This window comes from Fusarium subglutinans (genome assembly GCF_013396075.1).
Source record: "Fusarium subglutinans strain NRRL 66333 chromosome Unknown NRRL66333_c0000060, whole genome shotgun sequence".
Taxonomy (NCBI): domain Eukaryota; kingdom Fungi; phylum Ascomycota; class Sordariomycetes; order Hypocreales; family Nectriaceae; genus Fusarium; species Fusarium subglutinans.
Window position 1 is genome coordinate 59,662 of NW_023502123.1, and position 20,605 is coordinate 80,266.

Sequence of the window (20,605 nt, forward strand, 5' to 3'; positions counted from 1 at the left end):
CATCACATCACCATCACTACCGCGAATATGGCGTCAAAACAGCCATCAACATATGATGATATCGTCAAACAACACGTCGCGCTCACATCAAGGTTCTTCTTGGGGAAGTTTGAGAAGGAGTTCCCTGGACCGCAGCCGTCCCTGATGCAAAGGCGTCAGTACATGTATGCCTTTTGCAACTGGTACCGCTGTCGCAAAGAGTTCGAAGCCGAGAAGGACGAGCTTCATGCAACGGCCCAAAGAACAATTGCCCAAAGGCTGATCGAAAAGCACCAGACCAAACGGATCCCAACCTCGTCGTTCGAATGGAACGTCGACAGGCTTTTCTGGGCTTCCTGGTTCGGTGTGCTGCCCGAGGAGGAGATACCCCCCTGGCCATTCAAGAGTCCCAAGGTTGAAGAGGGAGAGGGGTTATCTGCCGCGTTCGCATCACTCAAATCAGAGTACGATCTCAACGGTCCCTTGATTGGTAAGGAGGAGGAAGAGAATGCTGCCGAGGCTCTTAAAAGGGCTAGGGAGACCGCGGCTCTCCAAAAGGCTAAGGAATCCAGCTCTCCGACTGCACCAGCTCATGGCAATATCGTCACTCCTATGTCTGTCAGTGGTCAAGAAAACATTCCATCCCACCCTCGACCCAACGCTGAACTCCCTCACACCCCAGCGCAACTCCCGATCATGGATAGAGAGGATCTTCGGAAGACGCTGAGCTTTACGCAGACTAAGCTCGAACTCTCTTATCGTCTTCGCGCACATCCTTCGCTCAACCTTGACATCCCATCCTTTGAGACTAGTGGTGTTGACTGCTTAGTTAACCTCATCCGACACACCAACGCCCTTTTCAACAACAAAAGCTCGGAACAGAGAGAAGAGGGAAATGCTCTGTTGACCTATGCCTGGCAGGCATTCTTTCCCCGTGAAGTCGACGAAGAGTTGACAAGCCATCGCATTGCTCTCAAGAGAGGAGTGCTCGAGCACCTCAAGGATCGTATCTCTGGCACGCTCACATTCGAGGATTGCTGCAACAGCGATCTCATGAACAAGACCCTGTGGTCTTCGGATAATTGGTTGCTATACCAATGTAATCACCCAAGGTTTCTCCGGTGGAAGCCAGACGACAGCGAGCTATTGCCAGTCTCATCGAATATGACTGTCGTCAAAACCCCAACTTGTCACTTCAACGTGCGGCCGATCAGCATTGCGCACTTCAAAAGACCAAGGACTTCTTGGTCCTCAAAGAACCTGACTTCGCTCGCGTTCTTTATCATTCGCATGCCGAAAACCCCAAACCCTTCAGTGATCTATTAGAATTCGACTTGGTTGTACCCGATGAGAGGGCAGCCGTCTATAACGGATCCTCCTGTCCTTTCTCTTTGATTTCTGTTGTGCGAATGAGAGACACAATTCACGAGAGGGACTACATGCGAATCTACGATGACGGTGGAATTCCGGTCATGCAGATTGAAAGCGCAACACAAACCCCACCAATCCATTCCTTGTCTTCGAAAGGAGGTCATTCTTACCTGCTGGTCTTTGGTATGGGGCCGGAGGAGGGAGGCAATGCCAAGGAGTTTCTATAAGTCAATATTGGAAAGTGATTGTCGAAACGATGCTGGAGGTGGTGTTTGGGGCCGAGATCTCTTTTATTATATTGAGCCCATAACACCCGGTATGCATGATACAGCAGACTATAATAAACACTTTAGTATCGCAGTCTGGTCTAAGTCTAACATGGGAAACGATTGCGGATAATTTTTCACCGTATCCCCTTTCACGAATATTCTTCCCTATCACTAGCTGCGCATTTATGTGAATTATCTGTTGTCAATGGTGCCAGTAGTCTTTCAAAGACCCGCGCAGTGTATGTGCATGAAAGGCCAAAACTTGCAAACCAAGGTTTCATGCTTGAAAGGAAATATATAAGTGACTTCATCCACAAGACATTGAATTAAATCTCCATGTATAAATACCAATCCTATGTTCTCCCAGAATCTGAACTACTTACTTCTATAAACACATACCACCTACCTACCCACTCAGCACTCACTTGGGGACACTCATCATTTAACAGTCTACTACACGGAAAAATGCCTAAACGCCGCTTGCCCAGCGACTCTGTGGACGATGCTCCCCGGAAGATCCGCAAGGCCAGCACCCAACAAATGGAGCACCATGGCAACCTCATCGAGACTATTTCTAGTCTGCAAAGATGCAGTCTCTCACAACCATCAAATGAAGTCGAGCCTGGAACGCAGCTACTGACACCAGATAGAATCATGCGGCCCATCAACGACCAGTCGACCAATCTCGACGAGCATTCCCGCTCTGCAAGAACCCATACAGACAACGGGGCAAAAGAATCCAGTGATGATTCTGATATGGAGGAAAGCCTGAAAAGCCCGCGTCCAGAGAGCCTACAAGAAATGTCCGATGAAATCAAGAAACTCAATAGAATTATCAAGGTGAAGGCCCGTGTGTTGAAGTATTGGAGAGATTCTACCATGTGTCTTGAAAAGGAGGTGGAAGACTTGAAGGCCAAATTGGGAGCTGTTAACAAGGAGTCTGCCCGAACCCGAAGACTACGCTTTCGGAAAATGTATGGAGCTCTGTGAACCTAGAGAGGACGGTAATGGGGAAGCAGTTGAGGAAAGGAAGGACAGGGAGGGAGACAATCTGGGCTTTGGTTAAGGAGTTGGGAATTTTGCTAAGGATTGGAGCTTTGTGGTGTTCACGGTTTCACATTAGGGGTTATATGAAGAAATGTCTTATGTACCGTAGGAATCTGACAATTCCATTTCGTTGAGCACAGATTGCTTGTGGTCGACGTGGAAAGGGGACAGTCGACCACAGCTTGTATACGGGCGATAAAACTTCTGACCTAAAAATGACTGACTTGAAGGTCTATTAAGTTTCTGGCCTGAAGGCCTGCTAAGTTATGCAAATTTTGCCCAAGTCTATCCCCAACTTAGGTTAGAGGTACCAAGTATTTTCCCCCCTACAAGCAGTAATCCTGAAACCAGCTGGAGGAGGCGTATTGAGTGGCCTCGAGATCGCAGGAACTGCAGAATCTCGACTCTAATATGAGTCCACGATGAAAAGACTCAGTGGGAATAGACCGGAACATCCTGGTGAGCCAGGAGCAAGAGCAATTATCAGCTGGGTGGCAACGGCATCGCAGTTGCCCTGCAGCATCCTACCAAATTTGGGCAGCATCATTACCATGGAACCCTTCAGTAACAACAGCCCGATAACAGTAGAAGTAGTGAGAATGTTTATATATGTTGCGGTTAAAATCCGGCAATACATCATGTATTCCATGATCAACGAGAAAGGCTTCTTCAATAGAGGCTGTGTCATGCATGCTAGTGATTTCGCCGAACAAGTCCACAGAATATCCCAAGGCTGGGTGAAAACGCAAAATGTAATAATTCGATGGCCTCCACGGTACAGACTCCGGCATACATCTACACCGAGTGTAGACCGGACACGCTTTGATCTTGGCTGTATCAGGGATGCTCTGGGGTTGTGCCTCTTCAGAAGGCTCGGCGTGTTTCTCGGCGTCGGTTTCAGTCTCATGTGATTCTTGCTTTCCCTCCGTTTCGGTTTCGGCTGCTGAACTTTGAGCGTCCTCGGGCGGCTGGTCCAGGTATTCCCAAGGCAGTAACAAAAAGTCGACGTCCGGGAGCTGGAAATAGTTAGTTCTCTGCTAAGCCCCCATGAAGATATCTTCCAAACTTACGTCGACCCTCACCCGAGAGTCTGGCATCTCTGAATCAGTTGGCATCATTTTGGAGAAGAGTGTGATGTTGACGTATTAATGTCGATGAGTTGTGAAGAGCAAAGTCTGAAGGCTGAAGTCTAAAGTCTGGAGAATGGAGAATGGAGAATGGAAGTGCCGAGATCATAAAAGAGATGCGGTGGAAATAGATGCGCGCAACGGAGGAGGTGCGAATGGGTGATGACAGATGGGTCAGTTGTCTCATGATCATCCCCTTCCATAAGGATCTCAAGAAATCTGTTCTAAACGAAAGAGCATACAGACAGTGAATTCATGCCTAAGGTACCTAATTCCATTCGTTGAGACAGAATAGGGGTAAGAAAACAAGAAAACTTAGTCCCTCTAACCTACTAAATTGTGGACAGACTTACCTAGGCGAGCTTTACATAAACTTAGCAGACTTTAAGACTGCTTTATTATTATGATATAAATTCAGGGGTTTTATGCCAACTTTCTTACATGTACATGAGGCAACATACGTATTATGGAATAGAGCGAGCGACATCAGACAAACCATCCTATTCTTTCTACCTTGCTGAAACACAATATTCTAGGTGATATGACTACAAGCTCTAATATCGTACCGCAACGATTGCTCCTATATCGAAATAGCTTTAGACAGTCACTAGGCCATCGCCTTTTACTGTATGATCGTGGCCCAAGATTGAGAAGCAGCAATGTTCAGCGTGACAATCAGCCCATAGACTGAACAAGATGACTGCCAATATCTATCAGGACCATGTTCTCGTTGTTAATTCTTTTCTTCCAATTCTTTCCTGGGAAGTTTATTGACTAGAAGCACGTGTTCATAAGTTGTGGTCAGATGAACAACTGTTTTCTTACAGGGTCGCGATAACTCCACCTTTGTTGGTTGAAGTGAGTACTGAACATCAGCTTCTCCCTGAAGCAACATGAGAACAGATTATTCTACTGTTTAATTCAGTTGCTAGCGTTATACTCTCTCGCATGTATGTATATAACTCTCCCAGTAAGCCCAGATCAGAGCCATTCCAACATCCGCACAATCGACCAACCCTCAGTCAAAAACACTACCCTCTCCACAAACAATCACCGCTTCAACATCGCTACAAAAAGCATTTCCGACTTCTAAACCCTTTCTAACATTCATATTCTCTTTTCAGAATGACTGTGCCTAGCATCACAGTCTCTTATGCAACCACCACCTCCGAGCCCCCCATGACTCGGGAAACTACATCCCCCATCGAGTGGGATCACTGTTACTCGGGCGCACACTTTTCAGGGAACCGAGACATGAAGATGAACGGACCGCCAGTTGTTGAGATTGGTGGTCTCTGCGATGTTGAGGAAGAGGGCCTCGACAAAAACTTCGTATATGGCCGCCTTTCCCCGGTCCCAGCCCCTCGACGGGATTCAGAGGCATTATCTAAGTTAAACGGGTACCTTCCCGGATACCGTTTTGTCGGTAACGGCGAGGTTGAGATGGATGAGGGCGATGTGAAGTACGAGAGCTCGTTTCATGAGTTCACCTTTGAGTGTCCGTTTCTCCCTGCCGAGGACTTTGAGGGTTTCAGCGGCTGTTGGCGTGAGGATGACTATGAGGCTGATGTCTCCGAGTCCTGCTTTGAGGAGTCAAGTGAAGAGAGTTCCGACGCTGGTGGCTCCTCGGGGGACGATAATGTCTCTAACGCGTATAGAGAGGTCCCTCGAAGGCCCTCTCACATGGAAGACAACCACCGGGGACCGCGAAAGCGCAAGTTTGACGACTACGAGCAGGGTCAAATTGAAGAAAATGAGCTTGAAGAGGATGAGTTTGACGAGGAGGAATCTCAAGATGTTCGGCTCGAGGAATCTTGCACTAATCCATCGGATGACGAGATGAACTTGGAACATGTCCTGGAGTGCCGGTGTTGCTCTGAACTCTACTTCTACTCCACTGAAGCTCCCGAGGACCACGAACATTCCTTTGAGGACTATGCTTTTCAAGAAGATGATGTTGAGATTGAGGAGTCCCCTCGAAGACTCAATACCATTCCCGAGGAGGAGGAACCGGAGAGTCGTTTTCCCAATAGGTCTGCAGATTACGTGCCTATGGTTACTCATGCGGGCGATGGCTTTTGGGCTAATGAAATTGTGTTTATTGTGCAAGAGGAAGAGGATGATGAAGATCCGGATACTGTTGAAATTGTCTTTGTTGAGCAGGATGAGGAATCTGAGGATGAAACTGGGCCCTACTTCAACGATACTCAGCTTGATTCGGCGGAGGTGAACTACACTTTCGTTTGATGGGTGTGAAGTTGAGAGGTTTGTGGAACTGCTGGTTATTTTACTAACCTCTTGCAGACCCGGCTTGTTCACGAACACATATGAACAGGAAAGCACAAAAGACGGTAATTTACATCACGACTACATCTATCATATTTCTCTTGTCAGCTGTTATTGGGAGTTCAGGTGCGGTGTGATGGAACAGGTAATTCTCAAGGTGAATATTAGGGGACAGCAATACAAGGGACATATCATATACGCTGAAATGAAATTACAAGTATAGTAATGCCATATTGTGAATGTGAACACCTTGCATTGGAGGTGGCAAAAGCTTCTAACCCATGATGAACAGGAACGGGGTATCCGGATGAGCCAGTTCAGGGGTTGAAAGTCGGAGACTTGCACTGCTCGCGCTGGCGAGCAAATCTAAATCAGACATGCTTTATCTCATCTATTATTTGAAGTGATATTAGGATAAATAAATTGACTTGTAGCTGATGTGCCTTACCGACTAATGAGGCTTCGCGTAGCTGAGCGATGAGTACTGATGCAACACGGTTGACATCGCGTCGGGTCTTGCAAAGTCTCCATGCAAAAGCAGATATTTATGCCAATACCAGGCGCAGAATTTGCATGGCGAACTTTTACTTACTAGGTAGGTAGTTCTATGGAAGTTGGGCTTGTATAGGGTCTTTCCTTCAATAACAGTGCATCCGCTTGGCAGCTGTCAACAGTGTCATGGTCTCCGTAGGCGACAGTTAACTCAGCTCTCCATCCGCTCGCCAATCTCTGATTCAAACACAACCGTCGCCTCATTTTTCTTTCGACTCCAATCAACTTCTCACTTTCTTTCTTTCCCCCTTCGCCTTTGGAGTAACAATACAGGCTCTCACAGATTCTAAGCATTACCGGACACACGATCATGTCTTCCGCACCTCCGCGCATCGAAGACACCGAACACCCTAGTGAACGCCCAAGAGTCGATGAGGGCGTTCCGCCAGAGAATAAGGACGCAGTACGGATAACGATTCTGAAGGATGAGAACAAGGCTCTAACGGACGAGGTCGGTCGATTGAAGCAGGCTTTGGAGGAAGCTCAGAACGCTGCTTCCGCTGCAAATGAAGCGAAAGATGCTCTCAAAGCCGAGAATGATGAACTCAAAAAGGCACAGGAACAGGCAAGAGAGGAGGCGAGAAGAGATGAGAAGAGAAGAGAGGACTTGGCGAGAGAAGACCAGGAAAGACAAGAGATGAGAGAAGAGATGGAATCATTGCGAGTGGCTGTCGCTGAAGCGACAAATGACGAAACTCGGCAAAAGAATGCTCTCAAGTTGGTCCAGAAACACAACTATGAGATCAGAATACCTGCAACAAGTCACACCCAAGTCATGGAAAATTTCAAACCGCTTGTCGCTTCGGGAGAAGAGGAGCACATCAACAATCTCCTGGATTTCATCTTTTTTGGGGAGCCGGGCACTTGGTACTGCTTTCTGGAGATCTGCGAGCAAGGAACAAAAGAGCTCACTTGGCTGAATTCCTATGACGTCCAGAAAGAATGCCCTACTCACGGGGAAAAGTGTAAAGTCATGATGTGCAAATCCCAAGCCACTCCCCCTTATCAAATGATATTTCAGCGGTTCAAGCCGTCAGTTTCATCAACACGATGAACTTGAAGGGTGAGGTCGTCGCTCGGTGCAGGGTAGCGCCGGCCCCACAAACCGTCAGGACAGGGCCCAGTTGCCGTTGAGCCCCTCCAACCTCCACCTCCACCAACTCTGCCGTCTTCCGATTTGTTTACTCTACCATCAGCCTGCCTTACCTTATTTACACTCCGCCTTTTCAGGTGGTATCAGCATATCTGCCGAAAAACTACATAAACGGCTCTCTCACTTTCGAAACACTTTCTTTCAACATGCCACCATGGCTACAGTTCAGCCTCGTACGCGGTCAGCCCGCCTAGTGGCCGGCTTCACCAACAAATCTACTCAACATGCACCAGCGACGGCGCCAAGTCCTCACGCTCACCATGGACCTCCAGCGCTGTCGATATTTTTGACCAATTTGAATCTTTTGGACCTCGATCAACACGAGGATTGGCCCGGTATTAAGGCCCAAACATTTGCGAGCGGCGGTTCCAGTGCGCAGGGCCTAAAGAAGAGGGTACACTGCGTTGAATGGGCGCTCTTCCAACTCTTTGCGCTATGGGATCCCGATGAAACAAAAAAGGTAAGACAGCAAATAAAATGTGTGAAGCAAGCTGACATTGGTAGAAACTCAAACCGTTCTTCCCTCCTCTTGACCAAACGCAATCGGTCAATCTGCGAGCCGCCCTGCTACGAGCTCTTGAGCAAGCAAAGAAGAATGGTGTCCTCGGACGAGATGCTATCGTACGAAAGACAATGCTGGATGAATGTCGAGGGGAACGACTCGAAGAAGTTCTCGCAGCATTTTCGTCTGCTGTTCTCAAACATGTCATTGCCCAAGAGGTCGCAACAAGCGGTGAACATACAGCACTTGCGCTCGGACTTGCGCTCGAGGACCGGGGATACAAGAGCGACAACACAGATCTCAACACCATGGTTTTGGCGCACAAGGTTGCGATCAGTCGCATTCTCAACAGCAAGGTAGCCGCAAGCTCAAGGTTCCGCGACTTTGCCGACCTTTTGAATGTCAAGGAGAAGGGCATTGCCAGAAGAAAAGAAGCACTTGATGCCCTCGAGGGAGGCAAGACGATCTCTGAAGATGCTAGACGAGAAATGTGGCGGACACTTCGAAACAACTGGTCTGGCAATGAGCGATGGATGGAGACGCTACTTTACGGAGATGCCAGCATTAAGAAGGACGGACTTCTGGGCATGCCCTTTGATCGCGTGTGGAGAAGAGTCCAACAAGGTCGACTTGGAGAACTTGAGGAGCACTCAACAGGTTTACTAGAACAGCTCGATACTCGAGTACGTGTTCAGAGGGAACGACTTCAAAAGTGGCAAACCTTTCGCAACAGATTGTCCGCTGATCAACCCAAACCATCCCCCTCCAAGGTCAAGCAAAAGGAAAAGGAGAACGGCATCGACTTTGGCTTTGGTGCTCACGAGGCACTTCATCTTGGAAGTGGTAGCCCTAAGAAGGCAACTTTCGGCAAACCGAAGCTCCTCAATGAGTACGAGGATCTTGTGTCCAATCTGAGCCAGGAGTTGCAGAGCACAAAACCTCAAAAGTCTTCAGCTCTTGACTTTTTGCAGCGCCCCTCTTCTCAGAATACACCGGCCATCAATGCCCCGGCCCCCGAACCACAAGATGAAGAAGAGGAGGCGATCAGCGAGCTTGAAGACGAGGACGGGTTTACTGAAACCCCGATTCAGTCTTTCAAGTCGAAGCTCGACAAGTCACGAAGGCTCCCAGTGCGCCCTAAGCTGGCTCATACGGATGACTCTTTTGCTTCGATTTCCTCGCGTACCAGAAAGTTGCGCAAGCCATCTGAGGACGAAGCTCGCATTCTTCGTGCCTCGTCAGTCGAACGGACTAGCTCACCCGAACCTGAGGATGAACCTGTCGCGGCCTCTCCGCGACCTGAGTACGATGTCTCACCCGAGCTGTCACCTCATATATCGCCTCAACCGTCTCCTCCTCCGTCACCTCTGCCACTACAAGAATCTCCAGAATTGATGCCGGCGAGACCTTCCCCCACCCAAGAAATGGCAGATCAGATCCTCGAATCTATGGATATGGCTTCTCCTTCTCCCGTCAAACGACGACCCAAGCCTCGACATACTCTTTCACTTGCTGAACGAACTCGCCTGACCATGGCTCGTGGAGCGTTCGACCCCGATAATGAAGACATCGATATATCCCCACCAACGTCCGCAGAACCTGTTTCTGCAGAGGACCCCGGTCAAACATCAGTTGACGAGGAATTTGATCTCATTGCTCGGACCCGGAAGAGCATGGCTGGTTTCGACAAGGCGAGACAAAAGGCCCAGTTGGACAGGCGACGCTCTATGCGGAAGACCAAGGCGCCCCCTAAGAAGGAGGGAAGTTACTTTCCCAAGGTGGAGGAGGAAGACATGACCATCATCACCGATGAACTGATGGCTCAAGAGGATATGGAGGCTGTCTTCAGATCACGACCGAAAATCAAGGCCAGCCCTCTGCCAAGCCCGACCAGGGATTGGGATGACGACGAATACATGTAGTCACGATAATGAATTCTCCTTAGTCATAGTTTACATGCTCTCATATAATGTACACCGTGCTTTTACACTCTACCAGCCCTGCTTCTTAAGCTCCAAAACTCTGCTGACAGTCGCCTTGAAACCATGCTTGAATCGTGATCGCCATCGCTGACTCCTTAGTCTCTTCTTCTTAAGACCCTTTCGCTCATGGAACTTTTGGCTGTGGAATTTATTCTTGACCTGGTCCTCTCGGATGATTCTGTTGAGAACTCGAAGAGCAACCATAGGCGTGGGACCGGTGGTCTTGGTTACTCGGTCCTTGATGAAGACTGTACGACCAGTGACGGGTTTAGCGCGAATTTGAGGTCGAGCGATTGGATCCGAGTCAAGTTCAGCGCCGTATTGGCTGGATTTGTTGGCAATGATGGATGCAATGTCCAGACTGAAGGGTTTCGAAGCATCATAGGCGTGGCTGGGCTTTGATACGGTGGAAGATTCAGTGAAAGAGCCGGCGGGAGGTGGTGAAGGAGGAAGATTGCCGACGAGGGGATTCGATCGAGCTAGAGGAGCGACGGCTGGAGGTGCTTCGTCATCGGTAGGAATTTTGGGACCTGCTCGGAAGGCGAGCGAGGTTGTGAATGTCCGCTTGGCGAGACATGTTGAAGGTATAGCTACTCTCGACAGCATCGAGCTGCCCATCCTGAGTGAAGCGGCCCTAAATGTGTCAGCATCCAATTCAAAAGTACAAGGCCAATTGACTTACATCTTGTCGATATAGCTAAACCGCCAATGGCCGTCGTCAATAGCTGTCCCAGAACAGGCGATGCAGAAAAGTCGCGATGTTCGGAAAAATGTAGGTGCGAAAGAAGGCGGGATTGTGGACCGAAAACCGGCCCCACATTGAAACATTTCAGCCTCGTGCCTGGATGCCTCAACACGGTTTGCGCCTGCATAAAGAATCGCGAATCAACATCTAAAAACGATTCCATCGTTACTTTGACGTGAATAGTTTACTCAAAAGCCCTACGCGACCATCCTCATCCCTACTCTCCGCGCGTATTCGCGACGGCGCCACTATGGCGTATAATCCTTATGGCAGTATGTTTCCCTTGAATCAGTATCAACAGAGCTAACTTGAGTAGACAATCCTTACGGCGCGCCTCCTGCATATGGAGGATATCCTGGATCCAACAATGCCCCTCCAGGAATGGCTCCTCCACCTGGTCTAGGTGCGCAAGCTCTGCAATGCCCTCACTACCCTTCTAACATATTTCCAGGACCTCCTCCAGGCATGTCTTCTGCTCCAGGAATGGCACCTCCAGGTGTCCAGCAGTCTAGCGCCCAGCAAGCTAATCGTCCAAGCGGCCTTCCACACAACTTCCAAGCGCCTGCCAACATGCCCAACATCAACTTCAATGCCCCCGTGATCCGACTCGGTACATCGCAGCAGGGTAAACCCGGTACCCCCACCGCGGGCGGTCGTGATATGCCTATGCCCAGTGGTGGTCGACCTGGCTTGGGGATGGACCGAGGAGGTGATCGAGACCGAGGTGCGAGAGAAGTAACACAGGTACTTGTTCCCCCGACGAACGAGGAGAAGCTCCGAACGATCTTCATAAACGAGATTCCCGAAGGTTTGGGTGGCGATGAAGGGATCTTACGTCTTCTGGGTGCTTGTGGAAAGCTGCGAAAGTGGGATTCTGAAGCCAGTGTCACAGAAGACCATAAAGGCGTTAAGTTTGGTTTCGCTCTTTTTGAGGACCCTTGGTCGCTGAGTACTGCAGTCAAACTTCTCCACGAGCAACAAGTCGAAGTTCCCGTCAAGCGACAACCGGTGGCCGCAGATGCACCCAAAGACGACACGTACGAGGGCATCGACAAGACGAAGCTCAAAGTTATGGTCGATGAGAGCTCGCTCAAGTACCTGGAGTCCTACGAAGAGAGTCAAGACGGTGCTATCGGATCGGAGAAGCTCGAGGCGGCCAAGTCAGCGCTCAAGGACGTTGTTCACGATTTGTTCTATCCCAAAACCAACATAACAAACGAGGACGTCACAATGGGCAATACCGAGTCTGGCGAGAATGTCGAAGTTGTGAATATCCCATTGGCTCAAGAGGACGAACTCGCAGATATCCCAGCTGAGATGAGGGAAGTTGTGTCACAGGAAATCGCTGCTTTCCGAGAACGTAGCAACCAACGAGACCTGGAGCGACTAAGAAAGGAAGAAGAGATGGAGGAGATGGAGCGACGACGAAATGGACCAGCCCGCCACTCCCGACTCGATTCACCTCCAGCTACCAACAATATTCCTCTTGGCCCCAGAGGCAGCATAGCAAATGCGCCATCAGGACCTAAGGGACAGAATGGACAGCGAGTTGCCTTTGTGAATGGAGGTATTTCCAACACAGACCTTTCTATTCACCAAGAAGATGACGACACAGACGCCAGCGATGGTGAACTGTACAGACGGTACAAGTCCAAGAAGGATGACGAAGACGAGAAAGCATATCTTGAAGCTGAGCGCAAGTGGAGCAACAGAGAACGATCAAGACAAGCAGCAATAGATCGAGAGCGCGAGCGAGAACGTCAAGATGCAGAGTCATTCGAACAACGAAAGCAGGAGCAGCTTGAGCGAGAAAAGGCATGGGACGATGAGAAAGAAGCAAGTCGCAAGACACACCCTTACTACCGCGATCACAGCGGCTGGGCTCGCAAGAGAGCTGCTGATCGTGCAGACGAAGAAGCACGAGACGAAGCAGACAGAAGAGCAGAACACGATGAACAGCGTCGTGAAAAGGTTGAGATGGAGCGTGCACGCGGCATGGCCGACTCGTTCCTCGATAAGCAAGCTGAAGAGATGGACCAGCAACAAGCACCCGCCGCTGCACCACAGCCGTTCAAGTTATCCCTCGGAGCCGCAGCTCAGAAGGCTCAGGCATCCAGGGCAGCACCACAACGGCGCACAATCGCAGAGGTGGAAGGTCTCTTGGACGACGAGGAAGCAGATACTTCTACAAAGCGACAACTGGTCCCTATTCAGTTCGAGCCTTCTTCTGCTACGGCGCACATGACAGAGGAGGAAATCTCACAGGCTGTTCGATCCCTGGCCCAGGAGATCCCATCGGACAAGGATGGCCTGTGGGGATGGAAGGTCAAGTGGGAGTTTATGGATGATGCAGTGGTGAAGGACAAGCTCCGGCCATTCGTGGAGAAGAAGATTGTCGAGTATCTCGGTGTACAAGAGGAGATGCTCGTCGAAGCAGTGGAGGAACATCTTCGCGCTCACGGTACAGCAGCCGCTCTAGCGGAAGAGCTAGAAGGAGTACGTTTCCCCCCAATTTACGTCTTGTGATGAGATTACTAACTGGCGTTTCACAGGCACTCGATGATGAGGCGGAGGATCTTGTCAAGAAGCTCTGGCGTATGGTGATCTTTTTCACTGAGAGCGAGAAGCGTGGACTACCGGCGTGATGAGGAGATGCTTAAAATGTACTATTATTCTAATTTCATGGGTTGCAATATCAATGAACGAGGTGAGGGCGTTTTGAGAGCTGTGGGAATATACAATTGAGTCTACAGTAACTTACCAGTGTCTCTGTCTCTGTCTCGTCTCTGGTGTTAATGAGGGGGATCGTCGGCGCGTTGCCATTGTTGGGGGAGCTTCCGAGGTGCCGAGGTTCCCCACACAGAGCTTACCGTGGCCCTGGAGCTTGTATCCGTGGTTAGTGATGTAAATAAGAGACCAAGCTCCATACTATCAATCGTTCAGACTGTGCATCTTCAGTAAATCACATCAATCACAGTAACAATAATTATCATGTCAAAGTCACTCAATCCCCCAAAGGTGCCTCACACCGCCGTCTCATTCCCCCATCCTCACGTCGTTCTCGTCACCCTCAACCGCCCAGAACATCTCAATGCCCTCCAGCGCCAGATGAGCATTGATCTCGACCGTCTCTGGAGATGGTACGACAACGAGCCCTCACTGCGCTGCGCCATCTTGACAGGCACTGGACGCGCATTCTGCGCTGGCGCTGATCTCAAAGAATGGAATGTCAAGAACTCAGAGGGAAATGTGAAGGACGTTGAGAGGTGGGCAGAGAACGGCTTCGGAGGCTTGAGTAACCGCCATGGAAAGAAGCCCGTCATTGCAGCTGTCAATGGTCTCTGCCTCGGCGGTGGAATGGAAATGGCACTTAACGTCGACATGGTCATCGCCAGCGAAACCGCCAAGTTCGGTCTTCCAGAAGTGAAGCGCGGCGTCGTCGCCATCGCCGGTGCCCTACCCCGTCTTATCAGAACGGTAGGACGACAACGGGCATCAGAAGTGGCGCTTTTAGGACGCATGTACAGCGCACAGCAGTTCCTTGACTGGGGTATTGTGAACAAGGTTGTCAAGCTGGAGGATGTTGTCCAAGAGGCGCTGAAGTGGGCTGTTGAGATGTCTGGTAATTCGCCCGACTCGATTATTGTGTCGCGCGAGGGTCTTTTGGGAGGGTGGGAAGCTGAGGGGCCGAGGGAGAGCACGAGCAGGACTGACGGGGGGATTTATAAGAGCATGGAAGGTGGTGATAATATGAAGGAGGGTGTCTTGAGTTTTGTCGAGAAGAGGAATGCTGTTTGGAAGGATAGTAAGCTGTAGACTCACTTGGGTGTTCGAGAAATCAGTAGAGCAATTGATCTTCATACAATTGACTGCTGTTCAGACTTGGACTGCCACCAACGTCGATGGCTTGTTGGTGTCTCAGCTTCCAAATCATTATCAATTCACCAGTCCTCGGGCATATTTGCCCATTTCTGTGCAGGCCATCCTAGGGACGGCCCTTAATAGCGGGCGATAGCTTCCGCGCTGGACCAATTCATTCTCCGATTGGCATGCGCTCAGACTCTGACCAAGAAGAACCAGGGATGTCGATCAACAGCAAAAAATCTCTCGGGCAGCCACATCTAATAGATCATCACGCAAATCTCCCAAAGAGGATTCTCAGCTCGACGCGGGCAATCTGTATGTCTCCCAAAATGAGATAGTGGTGTACGCACTTCACAGCTATCGGCAATTGATGACGATCAGCGAATTCTGGTTGGTGAGAGGTGCACCCCCAGATGCAAGGATGACCTAGTGGAGTTGGCACGGTGAAAGCTCCATCTTGGTTCGACCATGGTCCCTTGTTGAGCTCCTCGAATGTCTTGGGCTGAATGCATAAGCCAGTCACATACAAGCGGCCCCTTTAGAGGGTATCGCCATGGGTGAGATCGACGGGAGAGATCAAATCGTCAGCCTGGAAACACCCACTACCTGTTCACTGGCGCCGCCATCTAAGACATTGAGCCGCTGTCGTATCTTGTTCTTGTACATACTGCCGCAGGTATCTGCGGGGATGCACACCAGAATTATTGTATTGTGTACCGCCTGGCTGATCTTTGACCGAAACATGGTTCAGTTCGATGAGATTTGAGACAGCCCGGGCTAGTGGTCATGTCCAACATAAGAGGCTGCTCCCCAGCTGCACTCGGCTGCAATCGTGAGCACCTTGTGTGATGTTACAAACCTCCTCCTGGTGCCACCGCGTGAGAGTGTGCTACAATGGATTACAGTCATCTCGCCCCGAATTCTCTAAATGAGTCTGTCAAAGGCCATCCTGAATCATCTCGAGATTTTCAGAGCAGACCTTCAACTCCGGGAATGGGACCTGACGCAGGTATCGCATATGGGCGAAAGCCCCGGAAGCTTGTTCTCTGTTTCGATGGAACAGGGAACAAGTTCCATGGTGATGATAGCGACAGCAACATCCTCAAGATATTTCGAATGCTTGATCGTCAAGCCGATGACCAATACCACTACTACCAACGTAAGTGACCCGTTCGTCGCAGTAACACTCAACTCACACAATCCAGCGGGTATCGGAACATATGTCGTCTCTGGGTCACTCACTCATACCGGCATTCGGGCTCGCTTTGGCTCTTGGTATCAAAAGGCCAAAGACTCGGCCATTGGCTCTTCATTCGACCAGCATGTCGTAGGAGGTTATCGATTCCTCATGCGATTTTATAACCCCGGCGATGAGATTTACATGTTTGGTTTCAGTCGGGGAGCATATATTGCACGCTTCCTAGCCGAGATGCTCGATTACATCGGACTCTTGTCGCACGGCAATGAAGAAATGGTCAAGTTCGCTTGGAAGGCATTTGCTCAATGGCAGGGTCGTGAGCAGATTCCTGAAGACGAGGAAGATTGTGACAAACCACGGAGCAAAGAGACCGAGGCCGCAAAGAAGAAGAGAGACGAAATGTTTCAGTTCATGAAGGGCTTTCGGGAAACATTCTCTCGTCCAGTTGGCCGTATCCGCTTCCTTGGGCTGTTTGATACAGTCAATTCTGTTCCAAGATTTGAGACAGCTTGGATGCAACGCAGCAAGTTCCCGTACACCGCACGAAGCAGCGCTAGAGTAATTCGCCACGCCGTCAGCATCGACGAGAGACGAGCCAAGTTCCGTCAGGATCTCATGTACCAAGATCGGCCCAAGCAGAAAGATGACCAAGGTCATCACTTTCACAAGGCAATCAATGAGATCCGCGAGGAACTCAACGGACACGATGATCGAGGCAGAAAAAGCAATTATCTCTCTCCCAACGACAAGAGAGGTGACCGAAAGAAGAAGAAGGGCAACACATATGCGCCGTACCGAGCTCGCTCAAGATCGTGCAGAAGACCAAGCCAATGCGGAGATCCTGACAATTTCTCCAACCTCTCCGGTCTTGCACTCGATGAGATCAACAACATCGATGATGATGCTGCTCAAGACATTGACGAAGTTTGGTTCTCTGGTGGTCACGCTGATGTTGGCGGAGGCTGGGAAATGCTCGAAGGTAGCAAGAGTACAAGCCATATTCCCCTTGCCTGGATCGTGAGAGAAGCTCAGAAAGCCGGTCTCCCGTTCGACGATGAAAAGGTCGCAGAGATGGGATGCTGTGCCGCTCACGAATGGCAAGAAGCCACAGGACGGCCACCAATTCCTGATCTTCGAGTTTCCAGCGGTAGCGGAGGTCCAGGTCGTGCACCTGATATGCCCATGGACGAAAAGGAAGACCATCCCAAGAACGATTTCCACGACGTCATGCACGGGGCATGCACAGCTCGAATCCACGACTCCCTTGAATACGGCCAAGGCCTCGGTCCCTTTGCCGTAACAGCCTGGAAAATCATGGAGTACATGCCCTTCCGTAGAATGGATCTTCAGTCCGATGGATCATGGAAGCCAATCCGCTGGCCCCTCCCTGGGGGTGAAGTTCGAGATGTGCCTGATGCGGTCCGAGTCCACGGAAGTGTCATTCGTCGTATGAAGCATGATGAAAATTATCGGCCTGGAAACCTCATCATTGGTGGTGGTGGTAGGGGTGTTAGAAAGGCTTCTGCTCAGCACGGTATTGGTGATTGGGAGTGTGTAGCTGATCATGGTGATCCGGTTGGTGAGATTTGGGTGAGGAAGAAGAAAGATGACAGGTATCGAGATTAATGATGATAACGGATAAAGAGTCAGATAGTCAATTAATATTTTATTTGTCGAGTTGTTGAGATGATCTTGAAGTTGATGCTCATGGCAAGTACAAGTGGATCACGTGAAGATCCTTTAGAGGGCCACGACACCAAATCTCCATCATGTCTAGCGCAAGGATCCTCCAACATGCGCTGAACAACACCGCATCAACTCATCGCCATGCCTCTCGTTCTCTTCCTCGGCGTCCTCGAAAATGGCATCCCCGAACAAGTCCGGCAGCACAGCCGCACAATAATCTACACCATCCTCACCCTCACCCTTCTATCGCTCCTCAAAATCTGGACCTCCGGCCGCAAGAATCCCAGCCCACGCCTCCTCCATGGCAAAGTCGTCATGATGACCGGCGGAACGTCCGGCATAGGCGCCCAAACGGCCCTCGGACTCGCAGCCCAGGGCGCGCAGCTGGTTCTGCTCTCACAGGCGCCTCCGTCGGATCCGTTCCTCGTCGAGTATATCCAGGATCTGCGACAGAAGACGAATAACCAGATGATCTACACGGAACAAGTCGATTTGTCGGACTTCTACAGCATTCGGACGTTTGCGACCAAGTGGATTGATAATGCGCCGCCTCGACGGTTGGATATGATCATCTTGTGCGCTGCCACCATGACACCCCCTGGTGGAAAGAGGAAGGAGTCGGAGGAGGGTATTGAGGAGACGTGGATGGTCAACTTTTTGGCTAATTTCCATTTACTCGGTATTCTAAGCCCGGCTCTTCGTGCGCAGCCCATCGATCGAGATGTTCGAGTTATTATTCCTACCTGCTCATCCTACATTGGATCACCATCCCTCAAGGAGCCTGTCTCAACGGCCAACTGGAGTCCTGGTATCGCATACGCTCGCAGCAAACTCGCCATGAACGTCTTTGGCCAAGCATTCCAGAAGCATCTCGATGCCTACGAGCGACCAGACAAGGCTCCCAACAACACCAGAGTAGTCTTCGTGGACCCTGGTCTTGCTCGAACCCCTAGCACCCGTCGCTGGCTGACGCGTGGATCTCTCTGGGGACTTGCAATCTACCTCGCCGGCTACTTGGTGCCCTGGTTCCTCCTCAAATCGCCTCACATGGCCGCGCAGTCCATCCTCTACACCGCCATGGATGGTGACTTTGCTCGAGGTCCTGGTGGAAAGCTCATCAAGGAGTGTATGGAGGTCGACTTTGCGCGCAAGGAAGTCAAGGATGAAGAAGTCGCCAAGAAGTTGTGGCAAGAGAGCGATGCTCTAATTGAAAAGGTTGAGAAGATCCAGGCCAAGAAGAGAGCTGCCAAAAAGGCTGCCGATGAAAAGAATGCCAAGGAGAAGACTGAAAAGGAAAAGGAGGCCGAGATCGAGGAGCTTGTCGATGCCATAAAGAAGGGCAAAGAGAAGCACAAAAAGGCTGCGGGAAATAAGGGTAAAAAATAGTCAACGATGTACATGAACATAGACATAGACGGAGTTTGGGTATTGGTCCGGCGGTATACGGGACGTAATATGTAACACAAATGAAAGATCCAACGGGCATGATTTTATTGCTAACACCAACTCCGACGCTTCTCCTTGTCCGTATCCGTACAGAAGTATATAAAGCTATCCCTCGACGCTACTGTTGGCGCTCACCGAGAAAGTCAAAAGGTCCAGTGAACAGCAAGCTTTCCATTCCTGGATCAACCTCGAGGTCTGCCAATATGTTGTTCATCCACGTATCATCTGATTCCCCTGTTATTTGAAGACTCGGCACCAAGCCAGGATCTTGGAAAGACGATGGGGTGAGTCCAATATCTGCTGTGAATGGGTTTGAGGGGGATGTCTCGGTAGATCCGAAAAGGCTCCCGACCTCAGGTGACTCGACAGGACCACATCGCTCAAGATACCATCTCTCTATACGCCGGGCTCTTCTCGAAAGACCAAAGTATGGATCTGATTCGCCGTCCCCAGGGTTCGAGTTTGAAGCTGATTCCATGCGGAGGACGATTTGACGAAGGGTGTGAGGCATATCGAGAATACGCCGAAGATGGCCGGCAGTTTGTGCGTTTTCAGGTTGTGCTGCTACAAGGTCGAGTCGTACTGATAAGGATACTGCGCAGTATAGCATGATCCAGCCGATGTTTGGCATCGTGTCTTCGTCACCTTGTGGTAGAAGGAGGATCACGCTTATTAGGGACTTTGCAGCAGACATGCTTTGTGAGAGCCAGTCTAGAAGACGGCTTTGATCTGCACCTTGCTGAAGACTTTGGAAACCGTTTGGGCCATATGAGATGCCATCCGGCGAGGGCTGGCAGATAAGGAGGTCAAGAACATGTAGTTGCAGAAGAATCGTGGCTGGATATGTCAGAAGATATCTCCTTTTGGGGAAATAGGCACTTACGACTCTCGCTGAGCGGAAATGGCAGGGATGATTTTGTCGACGTATATCGCTCTCTGATTCTATGCAGCTCAGCTGGTAGTTTATCCTGCCTTGACCCTCGAATTGCCCCTGTGGCTTCAATGACTGCATCGTCAACCTCTTCAGTAAGCTTTTGAAGATATATGATGTATGGAAGATGTCTGTCCGAAGGAGCAGTTCCCCCAGATAAGAGGCTGTGACAGCATTCAAGAATAAATGGAGAGTATCGAAAGTGGTGCGACTTTTGCAACAATACAGCCGAACTATTGCGTGTTAGATGTGTTTTAGAGTTTATGGTACGACATACCTTGAAGAGAGATAATAAGTCCCTGCTAAAGCTCTCATCTCATCGTGCGTCATTTCACCATACCCATGCTTGCTCTCTCGACTCAGAGCCCACAGACTTGCAACTCTCGGCCGATCAAGTCTCATATCTGAGATGATGCTTGCTGCAAGTGACAAATGCTGGGTATACTTCATTGTTCCTTGATGAAAAT

The 20,605-nt window shown here is 50.1% G+C and overlaps 11 protein-coding genes across 11 annotated transcripts; 9 read left to right on the top strand and 2 right to left on the bottom strand.

The window, feature by feature from the left end:
• Positions 1-27: 27 nt before the first annotated feature.
• Positions 28-1,577, top strand: FSUBG_5928 (uncharacterized protein; the record flags this gene model as incomplete). Its single annotated transcript, XM_036684077.1, has 2 exons — positions 28-1,046; positions 1,112-1,577. 2 exons carry the CDS (start codon positions 28-30, stop codon positions 1,575-1,577), a joined length of 1,485 nt encoding a protein of 494 aa, XP_036538501.1.
• A 507-nt stretch (positions 1,578-2,084) lies between these two features.
• FSUBG_5929 (uncharacterized protein) lies at positions 2,085-2,609 on the top strand (the record flags this gene model as incomplete). Its single annotated transcript, XM_036684078.1, has 1 exon — positions 2,085-2,609. The coding sequence occupies one exon, from the start codon at positions 2,085-2,087 to the stop codon at positions 2,607-2,609; it is 525 nt and encodes a 174-aa protein (XP_036538502.1).
• A 581-nt stretch (positions 2,610-3,190) lies between these two features.
• On the bottom strand, positions 3,191-3,784 carry FSUBG_5930 (uncharacterized protein; the record flags this gene model as incomplete). The annotated part of the gene is made up of 3 exons (XM_036684080.1): positions 3,191-3,399; positions 3,460-3,682; positions 3,737-3,784. The coding sequence occupies 3 exons, from the start codon at positions 3,782-3,784 to the stop codon at positions 3,191-3,193; spliced, it is 480 nt and encodes a 159-aa protein (XP_036538503.1).
• Positions 3,785-4,918: 1,134 nt separating this feature from the next.
• On the top strand, positions 4,919-6,040 carry FSUBG_5931 (uncharacterized protein; the record flags this gene model as incomplete). The annotated part of the gene is made up of 1 exon (XM_036684081.1): positions 4,919-6,040. The coding sequence occupies one exon, from the start codon at positions 4,919-4,921 to the stop codon at positions 6,038-6,040; it is 1,122 nt and encodes a 373-aa protein (XP_036538504.1).
• Positions 6,041-6,941: 901 nt separating this feature from the next.
• Positions 6,942-7,685, top strand: FSUBG_5932 (uncharacterized protein; the record flags this gene model as incomplete). Its single annotated transcript, XM_036684082.1, has 1 exon — positions 6,942-7,685. The coding sequence occupies one exon, from the start codon at positions 6,942-6,944 to the stop codon at positions 7,683-7,685; it is 744 nt and encodes a 247-aa protein (XP_036538505.1).
• A 253-nt stretch (positions 7,686-7,938) lies between these two features.
• FSUBG_5933 (uncharacterized protein) lies at positions 7,939-10,208 on the top strand (the record flags this gene model as incomplete). The annotated part of the gene is made up of 2 exons (XM_036684083.1): positions 7,939-8,244; positions 8,289-10,208. The coding sequence occupies 2 exons, from the start codon at positions 7,939-7,941 to the stop codon at positions 10,206-10,208; spliced, it is 2,226 nt and encodes a 741-aa protein (XP_036538506.1).
• A 69-nt stretch (positions 10,209-10,277) lies between these two features.
• FSUBG_5934 (ribosomal S21) lies at positions 10,278-10,886 on the bottom strand (the record flags this gene model as incomplete). Its single annotated transcript, XM_036684084.1, has 1 exon — positions 10,278-10,886. One exon carries the CDS (start codon positions 10,884-10,886, stop codon positions 10,278-10,280), a length of 609 nt encoding a protein of 202 aa, XP_036538507.1.
• A 140-nt stretch (positions 10,887-11,026) lies between these two features.
• Positions 11,027-13,658, top strand: FSUBG_5935 (uncharacterized protein; the record flags this gene model as incomplete). Its single annotated transcript, XM_036684085.1, has 5 exons — positions 11,027-11,040; positions 11,197-11,285; positions 11,330-11,416; positions 11,465-13,509; positions 13,566-13,658. The coding sequence occupies 5 exons, from the start codon at positions 11,027-11,029 to the stop codon at positions 13,656-13,658; spliced, it is 2,328 nt and encodes a 775-aa protein (XP_036538508.1).
• A 346-nt stretch (positions 13,659-14,004) lies between these two features.
• Positions 14,005-14,829, top strand: FSUBG_5936 (enoyl hydratase; the record flags this gene model as incomplete). The annotated part of the gene is made up of 1 exon (XM_036684086.1): positions 14,005-14,829. The coding sequence occupies one exon, from the start codon at positions 14,005-14,007 to the stop codon at positions 14,827-14,829; it is 825 nt and encodes a 274-aa protein (XP_036538509.1).
• A 942-nt stretch (positions 14,830-15,771) lies between these two features.
• On the top strand, positions 15,772-17,701 carry FSUBG_5937 (short chain dehydrogenase reductase family; the record flags this gene model as incomplete). Its single annotated transcript, XM_036684087.1, has 2 exons — positions 15,772-16,036; positions 16,083-17,701. The coding sequence occupies 2 exons, from the start codon at positions 15,772-15,774 to the stop codon at positions 17,699-17,701; spliced, it is 1,884 nt and encodes a 627-aa protein (XP_036538510.1).
• Positions 17,702-17,902: 201 nt separating this feature from the next.
• FSUBG_5938 (alcohol dehydrogenase) lies at positions 17,903-19,147 on the top strand (the record flags this gene model as incomplete). Its single annotated transcript, XM_036684088.1, has 1 exon — positions 17,903-19,147. The coding sequence occupies one exon, from the start codon at positions 17,903-17,905 to the stop codon at positions 19,145-19,147; it is 1,245 nt and encodes a 414-aa protein (XP_036538511.1).
• Positions 19,148-20,605: the final 1,458 nt, after the last annotated feature.